Genomic DNA, 21,139 nt, shown 5'->3' on the forward strand with positions numbered 1-21,139 from the left:
TACAAACTTCTATTTATGCTAAATTTTATAATGGTCATTTACGCATTAGAGCATACTTGGAGAGAGGACTTTCAAAGACTTTGGTTAAAAAGTGATTATTCTTTAGTGTGTCATGATTTTTTGAATCAATGAGTGGTTTTTTTGAGTCTTAAAGGGAGATGACGCCGAGACTTGCCTTTTAGTAAGCATATGCAGTTTGTCATGTTTTTCGTGAAGGAAATAATTATGCTAAACAAGTGGTTTTATGCTTTACCTTCTTGTATATTTTTTTTTTCCATAATAGTTTGCATATGTCTTGTGAAGTGTAATTTTTTTGGTTAAATATGTTTTTAGTCTCTAAACTTTGACACGAAATTGAATTTCGTTTATGTTAAAATTTTGCTATATTTTGATAATTTTTAAAAATAATGGATATAATATTTTTAACCCAACTATCTTATTTTTTATTATATATTAAACGCGTTTTGGGTCAACATTTGAATTGCTTACATGTTAATATTTACTAAAAAATGTGTTTCACACCTTAACATAATTGGGTTAAAAGTGCTATAATCATTAATTTTTAAAGTTTAAACATTAAAATGTATCAAAATTTCGAACATAGACCAATTTCAATTTCTTCTCAAAGTTTAAGAATTAAAAAGATATTTAACCATAATTTTTATTATAGGTTTGACATAGTTCCCAAACTTTGTATTCTTTTATTTTATTTTATAATTTTAATAAATTTTTATATAGTCACAAATTACTATTATTGATGAACTTTTAATCATCAAATTCTTAAAATTAATGCATATAATATTTTTAACCTAATTATTTTAATTTTTTTAAACATGTTAAATGCGTTTCATGTTAGCATGTGAATTGTTTACACAGTTAATATTTGTTGGAAAATGTGTCTTACACGTAAAAAAAAATTAATGGGTTAAAAGTGTTATAACCAATAATTTTTAATGTTTGAACATTAAAATGTATCAAAGTTTCAAACATGAAATACTAAAATGTATCAAAGTTTTAAAAAAGATCAATTTCAATTTGGTATTAAAGTTTAAAGACTAAAAAGATGTTTAACCATAATTTTTATCATAAATTTGATATAATTTTATTGTATTATTTTATTTTATTTTTTGGTTTTAATGAATTTTCATATAATCACATTATTATTATTGATGGATGAGCTTTTGTGAGATGTCAAAATTATAATTATGTGTAAGAGAACCTTATTTGAAACATTATGAAATAACTAAAAAAAGTGCTAATATAGTCGAAAAATTGATATCGAACCAATAATGTCCTAACCATAATCGAGTAAACGATGTTCTGATCAAAGACAGATGACAGTATATTATTCAAGATTGAGTCAAAAGATAGAAAAAAAAAGATAAAAATATAAAGAACTTTAAAAAAAATTATTTCTTTTATTCAAATATCACATTTCCTTTTCATAAAATAGTCACTACATTACATTTCATTAAAAAAAAATTAAAAAAGTTATAGAAAATAGATAATTTAAAATCTTGAAAATCTAATTTTTTTAATCTAATGTTGAAAATCTAGTCTGTAAATATAATTACTATAATCTAGAAATATATTAATTTATTTTGATAAAAAAATAGTGAATTTCATAGAATAATTGTAAAAATATAATAATGCAATCCCTTAGTTTTGTTATTTGGGGAGTTAATCGGAAAAGAAAAGAATAGCCTTCCTTCCCTGTCGCTCGCGTGCCCTTGTATCACTGTTACTGCGCCTCGTTTCGTTTCTACTAGCGACTCCGTGGAAGGAGTGAAAACCAAAGGCAGGTAAGTTGTGCTGAGTTCAGGTTCCGCTTTTTCTTTCCCCTTTCTATTTTTCTATTTTATGCTTCTCTCGTAATCAAGCCCCAAAACCGGGTTTTCAATTTTATTACCTTGTTTTGTTTTTGTGTGTTTATAATCATAATTATTTGATACTATGAGGTGATGTGTTTGCCCTTCAGTGAAGTCACTATTTCTGATTCTGCTCAATTGGGATTGGGGGAGGAAGGACTCGCATTATCTGACGCTGGATTTCCTCTTTTAGCTTCTCCTCACTCTCTTTTCGGGAAGGTAGCTTCGATTTCCTCTACACTTTGATGTTTCGTGTTATTTTTTGTTTTTGAGGCAGAGTTTAGTGTGGTAATTTTGTTGTTAGGTTATGTTAGTTTAGAGTGAGAGTCTGTTGGGTTATTACTGTTAATTTTGGTGGTTGAGTTCAGAAGTTTGGCTCTGCATTTTCCAATTATTTTCCATCTGTGACTATTTTGTTTCTTGGGTTTTGAGGAAAGAGTCAATTCGATAGGTTAGAGTACTCTTTGATGGGGATTTGTATTTGATATGTTTTCTCTGCGTTCTGTGATTTTTTTTTTTATTTATTTTGGAGGACCTGATGTGAAGTTGAAATCGAAACTTGAGATTGTTTTTGAGAATGAGAAATGGTGGAGCAAAGAATTTAGGATCGTTTCAAGATGTGTAATTTCTGGGTGAATGCCTGACTTGAGGATATGAAGTATTTTTATTGTTTTTTGCAGTCTGATGCAAGCATGAGTTCATTCTCCATCACACGGAAAAAAACGCCATTCCAGAAGCATAGAGAAGAAGAGGAGGCAAAGAAGAAGGTAGGGTTGATATGCCCAAGTTAGTTAGTTCTTTGTTGAATTTGGCAAAGCCATTCTTATTTATTATTATGTTGAATTTGTCTCATGCAGAGAGCGGAGGATGAGACTGCTCGCTTGTATGCTGAGTTTGTAGAGTCATTTCAAGGAGACACTACTCCGGGGTCAAAAACTTTTGTTCGAGGAGGAACAATTAATCCCAATGATAGATTTAAAGATGATACTGAGGGTTAGTATGACTCATGAATTCTGTATTTCTTGCTCCTCTTTGTTTATATTCCTTTTACCTCAGCTCTTAGAAGTCATGTTCCAGTATGCTTTTTATGTTATGGATATACATAATTTTTGCTATTATTTTGTATAATAATGTTAATAAAAGTATGGACCTTTTTTATTCCTTCGCGGATGACAGGTGAAAAGTCCAAAGATGGGGTATCTGTTCCAAAGAAGGGAAGTAGGTAAATAAATGCTTTTGATTGACCAAGTTTCTGTGCTCTTTAATTAGGCATCAATAAGTAGGGAAAATACATGTTATTAAGGTATAGCTTTATTTAGGTTTTACTTATAGCCATAACGAATTGAATATTGTAATTTTGTTATTATGATGCATGTTTTTGTGACATTTAATGATTTAATCACATGATTAACATTTGCGGGTGGGGGGGTTGTTGTATAATTCTGGTATTTCAGGATGAGCTACAGTATTTCCAACTCATCTAATTTTGGCTTGTTCTGTTTGCATAGCAGAAGAACTTGTTTGGATAAATAACTCAAGATCCTTGAATCTTATGCTTTGAATGTCATCTCATTTTATAAATCTAAAACAAAAGCTACTTCTCAATCTAATAATATAAAAATTAGAAGTTGTCTGTGTAAACTTAGAAGTATATAAGATAACTATTCTGTGCTTATAGAGACATTTTTAATTGCCCAATTAAATTCTGTGTAATTTTGGTGAATGTATTTTTAATTGTTTAAGGCAAACCTGCCTAAGAATATCGCATTCAAGTTATAATAAATCAGTATTCTTGCATTGCATCCTTCATGGACATCTGATGAAAATTGGAAATATTATTATAGTATATAAATCATTATGCATGGAAACTATGCAAGTAACTTTCTTGTAATTTGTTAAGGAACTTTTGAGTTATGAATACTTAGTCACACAGTGAAATGGTTGATCTTATTCGCAGTTTCGTTTCATTTTCCTTGCAATTCTGAGTTGTTTTGTGGTTTTTTTTTTTTTTTTTTTTTTTTTTTTTTTTTTTTTTTTTTTTTTAAATTGCTAAAACATATGCTACTTATGATTATTCGTGTGTAAAGCTGTTGATGTGAGATACTTGAAGGGTACCCTGTATTACTGGTTGACAGTGCCCTTTAGTTTGGTTTATTCCTTTGGTGTCTTGGGTGAACCTTTCTGGTTTTGGTGAGGTGTGCCTTTAGCACCTTACCCATAAAGTTGAGGACACTTCAAACCTAGTTGCTAATGGTGATTAATGGAGCAAAAGAACATTATGAGATTTTTTTTTCTGCAATATCTATTTGTATTAGAGTTTCACTATTAACATTATGCGGAAAATATATTGGTCTTTCCTGGCTGGTCATAATATGGGAAAATTAGAGAGAGAAGTGTGTGGATGTATACACATCATGAAACTTTTTAAGAATATAGTCAACCAGGATTTTTTTTTTTTTTTTTTTGCTTACATGACTGAGTGGACCTTCAAATGACTGTGATGATTGTGTTATTAGTGTTAAACATTGATTAGAGATAAGGTCAAATATATATAAGTGGGGAAAATTTCATCTTACAAGCTAGTTTGTTAGGATTGAGTTAGGCTTAAAGTACATGGTATAGGAATCTATCCTATTGAGGTTTTTTGGTTTATTTGGGCCACTTACTATTACGCCGTCATCAAACCACCCGCAAATATCTAATCCTATACTCAATATGTCTAGTCTTCGGTGTGAGACAATGTTTGTGTGTTGGAGATCTCATATTGACTAAAGATAAAACTAAATTATAGTAGAGAAGTGGGTGCAAATCTTGCCTTACAAATAAATTTTGTAGGGTTGAGTTAGGTTTTAAGTTTACTTTCTAAGAGTTAGGGACATGTCTTTTAGCTAGAGTGGTAGACAATTATATTTTCTACACCATCTTAGAGAATGAAATATTCTTCTATTTTCTCCACATGTATTGTGTCTTCAGGGTGTATTTAAGAGCTTGGTTCTACATGGATAGCTTATATGAGAAGGTTCCCAAGTGCTTGAATTCTTATCAAAATGCTATAGAACTTTAAGGGTTTAGGGTTTGCGATGAATAGGGTGAGCAATACCCTATCACTATGTTCTTCTCTAGTAATCTCCACATCGTCAAATGTGTTGCCAAACATTGTTGCATGTGCCACTATCATTATTACCCTTATGTGGCGACCCTTTTCTAGTACATTGAGTTCAGACGCACTCTCTCTTTTTCAATGATAGGTGCTTTTTTGATGACACTTCTTGACTGACCACCCTTCCTTGATCCTTGTTTGTCTCTAGTGAGCCTGCCAAGCCCTTGTTTTCTCATGGCCTCATCTAGAACCCCTTTGGAGTTTGCTTCAACTATGACATTGACAAACATCTCTCTAATCCTATGAGAAAAATAAATTATAATAGATTTACCAATTACAACACTGTGCAATCATTGTCCAACTATAGTTCCAAGGTCAAGGTTGAGTGGACCACTTAGGCTATGAACCTTCTTGTCAAGGATCGAGCTAGTTGGTACACTGTTGTTGTCTCTTTGTGCAACGTTTGTACGTTATCTCTTGCTCCTAACATTCAACCTCTCTGACTGTTATAGGTTTGGGGCAAAGCCCAAAAAGTCTACTCCAATGATGTCCACTGTCTCTAGCATTGTGACTTCTAATCCATCGACCAAGCTTGAGAATATGGATACACAAACGTATCTGGGTTAGCTCAATCATTTGATTGCTGATTATAACAATATGATGGCTTTCACTACTGACCCTGAGTTGAAGAGTTTATGAACAAATTATCTAAAGATATTTTCTATTATAAGAATGTTGGGCAAAACGTGGAATAGTATCTTTTGAATATCTATAAGATGTTTTGAACTTATTTCAAAAGTTGTATGTAATAGCTTATCTACAATTACTTACACTGGGACTTTTTATATAACCCAACTATGATTTCTGTATTTCACAATACTAAGCTTAACATATTTATTTATTTTCGTTATGGCCTTCATATTGATTTTGATTTATCTTTTTCTGTTCCTTCTTGTGCTCTTAATATCGATTTCTGATGGCTCTCACCTTGTATTTTTGACTTTCATTATCTTTCTATTGCTTGAAGCAATCTCCATTTCCTTAGTTTGGTGCTTTAGCTCTACCTTAGTCTAGTTTGGTATAAGTTATTCAAGGGTGATCACTTAGTTTTTTTCCCTTTACTCTCAGTCTGGCTTGTGTATTTATTTGGTGGTGCATGGTGTTGACATTGTCATTACTGGTGATGAACTTGATGAAAGGCTCAATGCTTATGTTCACATTCAGTTTCAAATGAAAGATTTGGATACACTCAAATATGTTTTAGGCATTGATATTGCTCAATCTACCTCTAACATTGTCATTTCCTAGAGGAAGTATGCTCTGGATATTCTCATCCTGGTGTCATTTCTATGGAGCCCCTCACTAAAATAGTCATATTAAACATGTAAATGTAAATATTATTTTAGTGTTGTCCCTTGTAGTAGGAAACCATGTTTCCAATACTCATTTCGTGGTGTAGGGAAGGCAATAGCCAAAAATGTTTCTGACGGATGCTTCTGAAAAAGAGACAAAGGATTTAAGGGATAATCTCTATTCCATATTGGCTCATATTTCAGATGTAAGATGAGCTCTAAGGGTGAGTTGGGAGTTTTATAGTTGTTGCAAGTGCGTAGGGTTTGTTTCTTTGGTAATTTGGTTTATAAGAAGATCAATGCTCTAGTGGGTAAAATGGCTATGACATTTTCCTTTGGAACCTCGTTCTCCAAGTCCATTACCCTTCTGGGATATTTTCATGCAAGTTGTTTTTTCATATTCTTACTCATTCCTTGAATAAGGCTAATTTAATGATAAATTCCTTTTTGTGGTCTAAAGCTCCCTCTAACATCACATCATTTATTTGGACTGTGGCTTTATATAATCAATATCAATGGAATATTTTGCAGGTTACTAGGATACCTACCGTGTCTAAGCAGTTCCATATTTTTTGCTGCATGTTTCATTTTTGGCGTTCCTTATTTGTCCTTTTTGATAAACGTGTTGCCTACCACTTTTTGATCACAAGCGAATGATGTCTTTGGTAGAAGTCACGATGCAATATTTTTGTGTCTGCAAGTAATGCTGGTTGTTGATGCCTTTAGTTGGAGCCAAGCTAGTTCAATGTAGTGTACATTGGAAGGTTAGGGACGTGTCAATTGAATAATCATAAAATGCAATTGAGATCCTACCTAAACTACAAAATTGTATGTAAATATATGCATATGCGTAAAAAATAGCATAAATCTTGCAAATTACCTTAAAGTAACTACTAACACAATCACAAAGATAAAGTAACAAGTTAACAATTCCAAATATAGAAGACATAGATTATTTGACAAGATATAGAACCAAATATGTTGGAGACATCCAGAACAGTGAGAGCATCACATACCAAAATAATAAAAGAGAGCGAGAAGTGGAGAAACACATCACGGCAGTAACAATTAAACAAGCACACCGCCAAAACAGAAGAAAACAAACCATTTTGAACTCAAAAATAAGCAAATAATTTGAATTAAGAAACTTGAATGCAGAAGACACAAATTACAAGAGCAGGGAAAGAAAACAGGACACAAGTGAACATGAATAAGTAGGGCTCTATTGTTGATGTGGAATGGGCTTCCGAAAATAAGGGTTGTTGTTTCTCTCTATACTTTTTAAAGTGGGTTATTAGCTGCATGGCGTGATTGGTAAATCCAGCCAATCCTACTGGTCAGACCCTGTGATCTTGTGATTCCTCTAAAATGAGTCACACATCAAGATCAATATTGTTCATGATGTGGCATAAATCATACAATTCTATGATTTTACGAGTAATATTGATTTTGACTACCGTGATTGGATGAAGTGCAGATTCAGATTTCATGTGTTAGATCTTCAAGACACATTTTATTCGGGATAGGATTATGCACTTTTCTTTGTTTCAGTACAAGCTACTGCTATTTTATGGTTCCTGACATCATTTGGGCAGTGACATCATTTGGGCAGTTTTACTCCAATGATTTTTCTTTGTTGTTTTGTTTCTTCAGCTTATGTAAATGAGAATTCTCTTCCTCATGATTCTCATGTTCATTTCCTCTTCATCTTAATGAGTTAATTCTTTTACCAAAAACTGAATACATATACATTTGTATCGAGAAGTTTTGTTTTAGTTGAAAACCTTTTTAGATGTAAACGATGCTTGATGAGACTTTTCAATTAGCATTTGAGTGGTAGTGTTTTTTTTTAAGTGGCAACTCAGGACACACTGTTAGAGATAGAATTTGATTGTTATAGATATGATTTGATTACATTTGGGATTATGATATGAGTTGATTACATTTGGGATTATGATATGATTTGATAGGGAAATATCTTACCAATTTTTTCTCATTATCAAATATTGGTTTTGTTCTTTATTACTATATTTCTTGATTATAAATAGGAATACTCGTTTGTACAAAACATGCAAAATTCATTATATTCCTTTTTGAATTCTCTCTTCTCAAAGTGGTACTAAAATGGTATCATCCTCCATGACCCTTTTTGTCATTTATCCTTTCAACATGGTGTGAAAACTCTAATGAGTAGGGAGGTCAAATTCATGCTTTTCTATTGTGCCCACTACTTGAGTAAATTTTTTGGACATCATTTATGTTTTTCCAATTTCAACTTTTTCCCCTGATGTCACTGGGCATGCCAATACATTGTTCCCCGTTGCTGTCATAGTTTATCACCGTAATTGTTTACCGTTGATGTCACTGGTCATAGTTTATTGCCCGCATCATTATTCACCATCACTGACATTTTGTTGTGAGTCCTGTTTACGGCCAGCTTTCTTTGGTGAATACTGTTTGCTGTCAATATATTTTTTGTAAATAGTATTTACCTTGAATTATTTTTCGGGAAGTACTACTTACGACCAACATTTTCCCAGTGTATATGGTTTACTGCCAAGGTTTATCAGGTGAATACTATTTACAAACATTTTACTGACAAGTACAGTTTACCACTGACATCTTTTCGGTGAGTTCTATTTACTGTCCGTGTTTTTCAAGTGAATTTTGTTTACCCCTGACATTTTTTGTGTCATCCAACTTTTTTTAACGAGCTTCTCTCATGTGATACCTATTATCCACCTTATGGGGGCTAGTTAAAGATATGATTTGAAAGAAGGTAGCATATTGAAGATTGACTGTTGTTGGAGATATGAGTTGATGTTGTTAGAGATATGATTTGATTACATAATATAAGGAGATATGTTATGATACTAGGGAATTATCTATTTCCCATTATTAGATATTGATTTTCTTCATTATTTGTTTGAAGTCCAACATCTATTAGATATAAGGTCAATTTATAATATACAAGTAGGTGAAAATCTCATCTTACAAGTTGATTTTGTGGTGGAGTTAGACTTAAAGTCCACTATTTAACATGGTATTGGAACCATGAGTTAGAGCTTATTTTAGCAAAATTTGATATTTGTTGGGTCTATTGTTCCGTTCGTTATTGGGCTGCTACCGAACCACCCATTAATGTTTATTTCCATGTTCGAGATATATGTCTCGACATGAAGGAAGTGTTTGAAGCAAGGTTGTCAAACTCAATAGTTCACGTAAACTCGTGGGAATTTCGAACTTTGTAAACTCATAAAATATTTTAAAATATTTATAAATAACAATAATTTAATATTTATAATGTTATAAATAATTTTTTTATTTTTTACTGGATTATAATTATTAGTTTATCATATTATATATTTTTAAATATTTTTCTCTAATATTATTATTCTTTTATCATAATTTTAATTAACTATAGTTTATACTTCACATAAAAAAAGTTGTTGAACTTAAATGTTGGCCCAAAAGTTCAGCATGGTAAAAGGGAGGCCCAATGGTCCAAAATAATAAGAGGTGATTAAACCTGAAAGTTAAAACCCTAACATGTTATGTCGTCGACCATAATAATGAGGTAGAGAGAAAACAGAAAATAGTGAGATATGGCAAAGCGTGGAGGGGAATCAAAAACAAAAACACAAAGATGGAGTAGTCCCGAGAAGATATAAGGAGAAATTAGTTGGTGCAATAGGCGAATCAACATCGACACCCAAACCAGCCAGATTGTTGCAAGAGAGAGCCAATGAACCATGAAATCATTCCCTAGATGTGTTTTGCATATATATTGACCTATAAACAAACCATTGCTAGCTAATTTCTAATGTCCAATTGAGCTCTCGCCTCTAAACTCGCAATTTCATGCAAGTTTAACCAAGTTTGCTCTAGTTTACACGAGCCTATCAAAAAATGATTCTACCTACGAGTTAAATCTGTTTAGGGGTGTGAGAATGTAAACACGGACGAGTTTATGAGTTGACATGCGATTTTGATATTCATGGTTAGAAATTTCACATCGATTAGAGATAAGATCAATTTACGATATATAAGTAAGTTTAAAACTTTATCTTATAAGTCGGATATATAAGTAAGTTTAAAACTTTATCTTATAAGTCGGTTTTGTGAGATTGTGTTAGTTTTAAAATTTGTTATTTAACATTATTATGAATAAGAATATTCATTTGTTTGCTCAACACGAAATTCATTATATTCATTCTCGGTTTCTCTCTTCTAAACATGGAACCAAAGTGGTACCAACCTCGGTGACCTATTTTTTTCTCTAATCCTTTTAACATGGTATTAGAGTCTAATGAGAAGGGAACTTAAATCTGTGTTTTCCATGTGGGCCCACTGCTCACAGGAGTAAATATTTTTCTGGTTTATATTTTTTGTTTGTTGTCGCCATCATAATTCACCCCTTGTGTCATTGTTCACCATGCGACAACTTTTTGATGAGCCTTTTCCACATTGTTACTGCTTATAGCCAGTGGTTTTTCAACAAGTACTACTTATGACTGATGTTTTGTGATAGATATTGTTTTCCACCAATGTTTTTCTTGTGAGTGTTTTTATTTGAGCCTTTTTCAGCTAACATTTTTCATTGCTGATGTTTTTGGGGTAATTTTTTTTATCTTTAAAAGAGTTTTTTCTGGCCAAAACCGGCACTGGCATTGCCTTGTTTTGCGATGACTATGTTTGCTCTCCAATGGCCGCTGTGCCCTTTAAGCACTTTTGCATCCCTACGACATGTACTTTCAGTGTTTTTTGCTTTTTGAAAGTGTTGGGTCTTTTGAGGGGGGATTTGTAAGGGACATTCAACAACAATGAGACTTCAGCCAAACCAATATAAGGGATGCACACAACCTCCAATCCAAAAACCTTATATATCATTCAACTTTCTCATTTGTTCTTAATTTTTACAAGCTTGTCTCGTATGATACATATGCTCTAGTGAGAGGGAGAGTGTTAGAGGTATGGGTTGATTATGTTAGAGATATGATTTGATTACATTAAATAAATAGATATAATATGTTTTCATAGGGAAATATTTGATATTTCCTGTTACTAGATACTGTTTTTGTTCATTATTATTCTCTGTCTTCTTCATTATAAATAAGAATACTCATGTGGACCCAACAAAAAATTCATTGTATTGCTTCAACATGGTATTAGAGCAATGCCATCCTCAGAGACTTATTTTGTATCTAATCCTTTCAATGGTTGTCACTTTGACAAAGAGAATGTCATGTCCAGGAAATGTCTACTAGTTTTATCATTATTTACTTTGTTAGCTTCAACAGCCAACTGATTGACATGGTTACCAAGTCTCTCAATGGGTCTTGTATTGATGACATATGTAAAAAGCTTGTCTCATATGATACATTTGCTCTAATTTGAGGGGGAATGTTGGTATGATATTATTTGATAGGGAAATATCTTACTAAATATTTCCCATAATTAAATATTATTTTGGTAGTTGTTGTATTTCTTCATTATAAATAAGAATACTCCTGCACGTATCAACATGAAATTCATTTTATTCCTTCTAGGTTTCTCTTTTATCAACATGGTATCGGAGCAGGACCAACCTACATGACTTGTTTTGTCACTAACCTTTCAACACACTCCATTCCAGAATAACTAAATGAGTTGTTCTGACAACTCAAAATTTATTAAACCTAAATACATTAGAAAATATGTATTCCATTTTTTATTTTAGTGACATCAGGTTCCATGAAAGCTATCAGTTAGTTAAGAAAAACTTGGAATTTCTTGTCTCGCTACCTCATAATTGGCAATTGTTTTCCCTATTTCTTTGATGGGTGTTGGGGGAAATTAATTCAAATTTAAAGTTTAGATTTTGTTGACACTTAGAGTGTAATGAGAGATTTTTGCTGGATTATCCAGTGGTTATTCCTGAAGTTTAATTAGGTGATATTACCCCTATCGACTGTTTTGAAAAATGATGAGTCGGATAATTCTAAATATTTTTATTTAGTTCAAATGTGTACTTAGTCAATTAAGATGGAAGTTTATCATTTATTTTTATTTGCAGGTATGTACCATCTTTTATTCCACCTCCAATGGCAACCAAGGGGAAAGAATCTGAAAGGAAAGTCTGTATCTCAATTGAAGCTTTGACCTCTACTTTTTTGCTTTCCAGTTCTGATGTATCCTGATATAATGCTTGTTTGCTGAAATTTGTAGAAAGAGGAGGAAAAGCCAAAGGAGAAAGAGAAAGGGAAGTCAAGAAATATTGATCATTTTATGGAGGAGCTAAAGCATGAGCAAGAGATGAGGGAGAGGCGAAATCAAGAACGTGAGCATTGGCGTGACGGTCGTCATGCAGAACATTCTGCTGTGAGTGATGCTGTTAAGCTGTTGTACTTATAGTTTTTTCCCATTCACTAGATTTTAGGCCATTGTACTTATAGTTTTTCCTCTTAAAGCAGCCCAGTCGCTTTGATGAGCTGCCTGATGACTTTGATCCTAGTGGAAAACTTCCAGGATCATTTGATGATGGTGATCCTCAGACTACAAATCTTTATGTTGGAAATCTCTCACCCAAGGTTTGGGGTCCCTGCAATAACTGGCCTTTGTTTTTCTTTGAGAATTAAGTACCTGTTAGTCTTATCTTAGAAGTTTAATGATTGTAGGTTGATGAAAATTTTCTTCTCCGTACTTTTGGAAGATTTGGACCTATTGCTAGTGTGAAGATTATGTGGCCAAGGACAGAGGAGGAGCGAAGGCGGCAAAGGAACTGTGGCTTTGTAGCTTTCATGAACAGAGCTGATGGACAGGCAGCAAAGGATGAGATGCAAGGTCTGGTACATTTGAACACAAACTCTTGTAGCATAGCATGTATATTCATTGAGTTTATGCTTCAGAAAATATGTTAATGGATGACGAAGTATGAATGTTTGTGCAGGAGTTGTGGTTTATGAATATGAATTGAAAATTGGATGGGGAAGGTCTGTTGCTCTACCATCGCAAGCACTACCTGCACCTCCACCAGGGCATATGGCCATTAGGAGTAAGGAGGTATTACTGTTAACTTGTTGAAAAACAGAAGAGTTAGGGTCTGTTTTCTATATTTGGAAACTATTTTCAAAAACTAATAAAAAATATTGTTTTATGAGAATAGTTTTTGAAACAGTTTTGGAAGTTAGCTATTTTCTATCATTTGCTATCCTCTTAGTGTTGTGACATCTCTCCCTACTCCACATAAAGTAGTTTATGAAATTTATTATATGGGGCAGTTTTTAAAAACTAAAGACTCCACAAACCCTACTATAAAGTATTTCTTAGAACAATTACCATTTTCAAGTGGTTATAAGAGAATATAAACAAATGTCAACTTCATTAGTTTTTTCTGTTTTGACAGCTGTCTGTTAGGCTGTTATAAACTGACACTGCTGTAACTTCATGGTATATCATTCTAAGAGGATGTTTATTTATACTTCTTGTACAATGAAAGCTTAGCATCATTGTAATCTTTCAATACTCAGTAGTGCAATAATATAGTTTCCTCTTCTTATGGCTATCTCTTCTCTGTTTATTCAATATTATTTAATTTAAAATAAGCAACCACTTCCAAGTGTTTATTTGTTTTTGTCATCATCATTACTACTCCAACTGTCCAATAATTTCTAATCTAGATCACTCTCCCTTCACCTGTGCATCCTTCTCACTCAAAAATAAAATTAAAAATCTCAAGCCAAAGGAACTTGCCAAGCTATCTGCTCTGTTTTCTAGCAGCTAAGTGAGATGATGAAATATTAGGAAGGATAAATATCTTGATGATTTATTTCGACTTTAACATATTAAAATGTCAAGACTATCTTGGGAATTCAAGTTTCCTATTGACTGCCCAGACTGCTCTTCTCGTTGGATATACATGTTTACTTGTTTTTATTTGCAGGGTAGTACTGTCATATTGTCTGGTCCTTCAGGTCCACCATTAACATCCGTGCCTAATCAGAATTCTGAGCTGGTAAGTTCTCAGTTTTCTATTGTCTTAAATTCTTTATATTTGTCACATATTGTAATGTCATGCAGTGATACGAGCAGAAATCATTATCGAAATTGTAATTGAATGTGAAACACTAATTTAATGCATCTTCAATGCATCTACCTTTTTGGAAACTGTAGTATTGTAAGATAGCAGTTCTCTGACTCCTGGGTGAAACACTTATTTGCTGTTATTCAATTGATCACTTACGATAAATTTCATCTTCTCTAGTTCTGTCTACAAACTTAACAGAAACATGGATGTATATCTTTCTATTTATCATATAAAGTATCATTTGTTTTGTGTGTCTCTGTGGATAAATATTCTTAGTACCATGCAGCAGGAACCAAGTTTCCATCACATGAACCTCCAAAAAGCTTTGATGTTGCACAGTCTTGGGTACTTTATTTTAAATGGTTGCTTAGAAATGCTAAAAATTTCTCTGGCCGGTAGTCTTGAGTTCATTTGGAATAGAGTAGCATTTTAATCCTTTTAGCTTCTTTATAGTGTTCCAAATTAGGGGAGCATTTTTGTTATTCTTTAATGTGATAACTGTGTTGCGTGGTTTTTGATCTTTATTTTGCTGTCTTTTATCCTTTTTTTGCTTTATTTTGTTGTCTTTTTCTCCTCTACTATTTTTTTTCCTTCAACTTTTTCATCTTTCTAAATATTTCTTTTTCTTGTGTCTAAAAACAGACGGTAGTAATATATATAAAAAAGATACAGGCACACTAGGTGTAGAGTTACTTATTGGTTCACATTCCTAATGTTTTTGATGTAATGGTTCTTGATCCTAATATTCCCGCTATAATTTATTGTAGGTTCTGACTCCTAATGTTCCTGATATAATGGTTACACCTCCTGAGGATGAACATTTAAGGCATGTAATTGATACAATGGCTTTGTATGTCCTGGATGGAGGATGTGCTTTTGAGCAAGCTATCATGGAGAGGGGTCGTGGCAATCCTCTTTTCAACTTCTTGTTTGTCCTAGGCTCAAAGGAACATACCTACTACGTTTGGAGACTGTACTCATTTGCCCAGGTACAACAATTTCCTTTGTGAGGATGAAATTTTCTTTTTTGGGAATGTTTTGACTAAACAAAATGCTTGAGTACTGGCAGTATATTAGCATTGAAGAATCCATAAAAGAAAAAAAGTTTCTCTGACGTAATAGTGATGTAAGAGGTTTTGGAGGGTGACGTATTATGTGTTGTTTGCCTGTAATGCAGGGTGATACCCTTCAAAGATGGAGGACTGAACCTTTTATCATGATAACGGGTAGCGGAAGGTACTCTAATTATTATTTTTCCCTTGTATTATGTTTTTGATTATTGTAACAAATTAGAAAAGAAAGAGGAATAGTGGTAGGTTGTTTTGTTTGCCGATGTTGTGAATGAATTGAATGGGTCATTAGTAATAAAGTGTAACCTAGACAAAGATAATTTTTTTTTTCAGATGGATTCCTCCCTCATTACCAACGTCAAAAAGTCCAGAACATGAAAAGGAGTCTGGTTCCACACATGCTGGAGGAAGAAGCAGGGTACTTTCGTTGTTGTATTTTATATTAGGTTGAATGTAATTTCTCAACAACACTTTCTCCTGATCTACACACATTGTAACTTTCTGTGTTTTGATTGAATTTTGTAGCGTGTTGAGCCAGAAAGAACACTGACTGATGCACAGAGGGATGAATTTGAGGATATGCTGCGTGCTTTAACTCTAGAGAGGAGCCAGATAAAAGAGGCTATGGGGTTTTCTTTGGATAATGCTGATGCAGCTGGGGAGGTAGAACTGTTTTTCTGCTCATTGGCTATTGAAATACCCTCAGTATAATTGAAATTGCTGGTTTAAATAAAGTCAGTAAAATTTTCTTCAGCTAATCCAAGCCCACTTGCTTACTCAATCCATTTATGGCATTTATTATTCCATTTTAGTAAACCTAACTCTTTCAAGTCTTCGCACTGGGCTTACAATCTTATGGAGAGGGAACTTTGACCTGGGCTATCTCATCCCTAAATAATCAATCCATTCACACAACTTTATACCATAACAAAAGATACTAATTTATCTTGAATTGATCTCTTCTCATTTTTTATCAGGAAAGTATTTATTTATATGTAACCAAGCACTGTTACCAAAATAAAAACCCACTAGTATAATCTTTATTACTAAACTGATCTAAAACAGAAATACCCAAAGTTTCAAACAGAAAATTACTGATGACTTGCTATGAATGAATTGGAAAATGCTGCAATTTTGCAAGTTGAGGTTTACCATCGATCCAAATTCAAATAAAAACCCACTGTTACCAAAATAAAAACCCACTAGTATAATCTTAATTACTAAGTTGATCTAAAACACAAAGACCCAAAGTTTCAAACAGAAAATTACTCATGACTTGCCATGAATGAATTGGAAAATACTGCAATTTTGCAAGTTGAGGTTTACCATTGATCCAAATTCAAAAGTATGATGTTAGCATGTGTTAGCCCCTCCTTATCCTTCAAGTTTTTCTCTTGTATATGATTTGAGCTCAGGCTAAGCCAAAAACCCATAGTTGACATGGGTCTGGCCGTAGAATTCCTGGAAAGCTATATGAATATAGTATTTTTACTAATATGTGCTCAGCCTATGCTACAATAAACACACTTGTCCCTTTCAGTTAGCATAACATTAGAATGTATGTACTATTTACTATAGAAATTAAGTTAAAATGACGAGTAAAAGAAATTAACTGATTTCATAGAAGAAAAGATGCAGAATTGTCTGTTGTTATCACTCTCTTGCTATCATTTACTCTTCAATTATCCTTTCATTTTATATAATTGGATAATGCTTCCTTGATGATTTTTAAATCTTAACTGCAGATAGTTGAAGTCTTGACTGAATCCTTGACACTTAAAGAAACCCCCATTCCTACTAAAATTGCAAGGCTTATGCTTGTCTCTGATATTCTTCATAATAGTAGTGCTCCTGTAAGAAATGCGTCAGCATATCGCACCAAGTTTGAAGCAACATTACCAGACATAATGGAGAGTTTTAATGACTTGTACCGTAGCATAATGGGGCGTATTACTGCTGAAGCCCTAAAGGTAGACTGAACAATAGTAGATAGCTGTGATATAATTTTAGTTTTCTTTCTTTTTCTGGTAGGTGATCTTTGTCTGAAATGTTCCAGGAACGTGTGCTTAAAGTTTTGCAAGTATGGGCGGACTGGTTTCTATTTTCAGATTCTTATGTGAATGGCTTAAGAGCTACTTTTCTTCGACCTGGGAATTCTGGTGTAATTCCATTCCATTCCATATGTGGGGATGCACCTGAGATTGAACAGAAGACCACTTCTGAAGATATAGTTGTTGGTGGCAAGACCAACCAAGATGCTGCATTGGCAATGGGTCGAGGGGCTGCAATGAAGGAGCTAATGAGTCTCCCTATTGCTGAGCTGGAAAGACGATGCCGACACAATGGATTGTCACTTGTTGGTGGTAGAGAAATGATGGTTGCACGGTTGTTAAGTCTTGAAGAGGCAGAAAAGCAAAGAGGTTATGAACTAGATGATGAACTGAAATATGCCCACAACCAAGTGAGTTCTGGGAAGTATTCAAGTAATAGGCAAGAAACAAGTGCAGAGCCTGAACCAGTAGGACTTTCTTCATGGAACCACTATGGGGATGAAGATTTGCCGTCACAGAGCAGAAGTTCTGTATCTTTAGCTTCTACACTTCCTATTCAACAACCTGAGCTTAAGGCATTCACAAAAAAGGAAAAGAGTGATCCAGTTCTGCCAGCCTCAAAATGGGCCCGGGAGGATGATGAGAGTGACGATGAACAAAGGAGAGGTGGAAAAAATCTCGGCTTAAGTTACTCATCTTCTGGTAGTGATAATGTGGATGATGGTCTTATTAAAGCTGATGAATCAGAGTCTGCAGCTGGTACAAGTTTTCCAGCTCATGCCGAGAGTGGAATGAATGAAGAGCAGAGGTTGTAATATATTTTGCCTTAATTTCTCACTTTCATTCTTTCAGTAAGATTGCCTATGGAACTGAAGACCGATAATGCCTTTTTTGTTCAGCTTGCATTTACTAACATTTGACTGTTCTATCTGTGTTTTCTTTTATATTTGATAGTGGTTATAATTTTCTATCCCCAAAAGCTATTCAAAATCATTATTGTTTTTTGGGATGGGGAGTGTACAACCTGTACAAGGTTTTTATATTATATATGTCTGCTTATGGAGCTTACCATGGACAGGCAAAAGCTAAGACGCTTGGAGGTTGCTTTAATTGAATACCGTGAATCTCTTGAAGAAAGGGGAATTAAAAATTTGGAGGAAATTGACAAGAAAGTGGAGTCACATAGAAAACGGCTGCAAGCAGAATATGGATTATCAGATTCTGGTGAAGATGGTAAAAGTAATAGTAAGTTCTTTCTATTTGTCTTTTTCTTTTGAAAGTTGTACAGAAGGAATTGATTTTTCATTTACTGACATTCTAATGACATTATGAAAATTTGAATGACTTGCACGTTGGTTTAGATGTGTTATTGCATTGCAATTATTCAACAATTGTTTAGAAAATTCAATAATTTGACAGTCATCTGGTCAAGTATGAATCACATTCTGCTCAAGTGATGGTAACCTAACTGTAGTTGCATGTGATCCTATTTGAGATGGTACTTTGTGAGTGGCTTTATGAGGGATTTGTTCTTAGAGTATGATTTGATAAAAATTACTCAATTTATGGGGTCTATCATTTTCATTTTCTTCGGGGCCATTGAATAAAATTTCCATGTTATGTTTCAGAAGGTGTTAACTAATAATAAAGCAGGATAGTAAATTATACAATGAAGTCTATTTGCATTTTAAATGAGGACGATCAACCTGATCTGTTTTTATTACATTTAATGTCTTCGGTGCTACCTGGCATCATAGGCTCAGCTCCTTATTCTCACTCCACCCTATGAAAGAAAGAGAAAACAGAATTGTTAAGCAGATGTCTGGATTTTTTTTTTGGTAGGAAACAAAAATGAAGGAATCAGATGCTTGGAGTGAAGTGCATAATGTATCTAGTCATAACCGTTGTCATATGCATGCTTTCATTCGTTTCTGTTTTTAATTCCTTCCTGTAACCCTTTCACCTTTCCCTTGCATTTCTTTAAATGTTATTAAAATGAGAAAAAAACATATCTTTGTGTTATTCTCCTTGTTATTCTGCATCAAGCTTTCACTGATGTAAAAATTTAAATAGCAGGAAAAACTACAGAGAAGAGGGATAGGCATGATGTCTCAAGGAAACGACACCGAAGCCGAAGTCCAAGTGATAGTCCACAACCAAAATTATCTGGAAAAGACAAGGACAGAGAACATGATTTAGAAAGGGATCGAGACAGACAAAGGGACAGAAGTTATGATATTGATATTGAAAGAGGAAAGGACCGACACCGGGAAAAGAGTGGAAGCAGAGAGAGGGATGATCATGATAAGGACAGAAGCAGGGATAGGGACAGAGACAGAAGAAGACGGACCAAATAAGAACATTTCAGGTGTTTCAACACTGAGATATGTTACCTTACTGATTTGCAGATTGCAGTCTGGAGGACAGTTGGCTTTTTGTCATCGTAGGGGGATATATTGGCAATGTGATTAGTACCTGCAGGAAGATAGGATGAAACGTCTGTCAGGAAATTGTTACTGTAGACAATCTGTTGAAGTGCCAAGTGGTAACTGGCTCTTGATACCCCCATAATTTTAACAATGTAATTTAAGACTTAAAATGTTTAATTTTGCCCGTGAATTGCTGCTGCAGAATGCATATTAGATGAAGAGGGTTCTGTCTATACTAATGGAGAGTTAACTGAGAGATTCGGCTGATAATGTGTTTGTACTGTGTGTTGGGTAAGTTGTAGTTATAATCATTATTGCGTAATGGCACATGTTAGTAATGTGGACGAAATTTGAATTCCCACAATTGTTATTTGATAAAAATCAATAATTTTGTTTACACATTGAATGTTTTTGACGACTCTATAATTTTTCTATAGCTAATTTATTTTTGTTTTCGTTCCGCTACCCAAGTCTGTAGCTTTTATTCAGCTACTTTTTCTTAGTCTAAAGGGAGCGGGATTGTGCTTCTAAAACTTTTGGTAATTATCACGTAGGAAAAACACTTTTATAAAACATGGGATTGAAATGTTTTATATAGATTTGTGTAAATTTGGATTTTCTCTTTCGGTATTGTTATTTTTTTGAGCTTTCAGAATATTAATTTATACAAATTTTTTATATTTTAATATATTAAAATTAATGCATTTTGAAGATACAATAGAAAGATAAAACTAAAAATTAAAAAAAAAAGAATACAAACTCTCGAGTAATTTTGTATAACCTGGATTCTTACAATATTATTTTATAAATATTCTCTCACAAACATTAAATATTCTCTAGTATGATATTTGAATACTACAGAGGGTATGAAAATTTTTCAAGTTTGTTCGAAAATTGGTTTTGTTGTTAATCCTCACACTTAGTTGATGCTTGGGAGAACCACAGCATGATAATGATAATCATATTTCTGAAAATGATTATTGAACGTATGTACTAAGCTTTTTTTACTTTTATTGTTTATGGTTTTAGATTTTTTTTTTATCTTAATAAATATAGTAACTGTGGTGGTTTGTTGAAAGTGTAAGAAAAATGCTTTCAACATCTAAAAAAAAGCATTTAAGATTTGGTTAGGAAAGATAATTTGATTTGATAACATATAAGAAAATTTGCTTAAAGTGAAATATTTTATGCTTAAGCGAGTATA

General features: G+C 33.3%; 1 protein-coding gene across 6 annotated transcripts; it reads left to right on the forward strand.

The window, feature by feature from the left end:
• The first annotated feature begins 1,678 nt into the window (after nucleotides 1-1,678).
• Nucleotides 1,679-20,334, forward strand: LOC106768331 (protein RRC1). Of its 6 annotated transcripts, none has more exons than XM_014653418.2 (19): nucleotides 1,679-1,802; nucleotides 1,979-2,087; nucleotides 2,549-2,635; nucleotides 2,726-2,861; nucleotides 3,045-3,090; nucleotides 12,376-12,436; nucleotides 12,528-12,680; nucleotides 12,770-12,889; nucleotides 12,977-13,142; nucleotides 13,249-13,361; nucleotides 14,242-14,313; nucleotides 15,153-15,374; nucleotides 15,563-15,621; nucleotides 15,789-15,873; nucleotides 15,981-16,118; nucleotides 17,201-17,425; nucleotides 17,512-18,314; nucleotides 18,585-18,751; nucleotides 19,580-20,334. In XM_014653418.2, exons 3-19 carry the CDS (start codon nucleotides 2,561-2,563, stop codon nucleotides 19,861-19,863), a joined length of 2,925 nt encoding a protein of 974 aa, XP_014508904.1. In that variant the 5' UTR covers nucleotides 1,679-1,802; nucleotides 1,979-2,087; nucleotides 2,549-2,560; the 3' UTR covers nucleotides 19,864-20,334. The 6 variants fall into 6 exon arrangements, with proteins under 6 accessions (XP_014508904.1, XP_014508905.1, XP_022638607.1 ...); XM_014653419.2 differs by having other exon boundaries at nucleotides 19,583-20,334; XM_022782886.1 differs by having other exon boundaries at nucleotides 18,585-18,745.
• The last annotated feature ends 805 nt before the right edge of the window (nucleotides 20,335-21,139 follow it).

Source organism: Vigna radiata, chromosome 7 (assembly GCF_000741045.1).
Source record: "Vigna radiata var. radiata cultivar VC1973A chromosome 7, Vradiata_ver6, whole genome shotgun sequence".
NCBI lineage: Eukaryota > Viridiplantae > Streptophyta > Magnoliopsida > Fabales > Fabaceae > Vigna > Vigna radiata.

Bases quoted from the DNA above. Each gene is read 5' to 3' on its own strand.
- LOC106768331 (XM_014653418.2), top strand. From the start codon at position 2,561: ATGAGTTCATTCTCCATCACACGGAAAAAAACGCCATTCCAGAAGCAT. The intron at 13,362-14,241 runs GTATTACTGTTA...TTTTATTTGCAG, and splicing joins TGGCCATTAGGAGTAAGGAG to GGTAGTACTGTCATATTGTC. The intron at 18,752-19,579 runs GTAAGTTCTTTC...AAATTTAAATAG, and splicing joins TGAAGATGGTAAAAGTAATA to CAGGAAAAACTACAGAGAAG.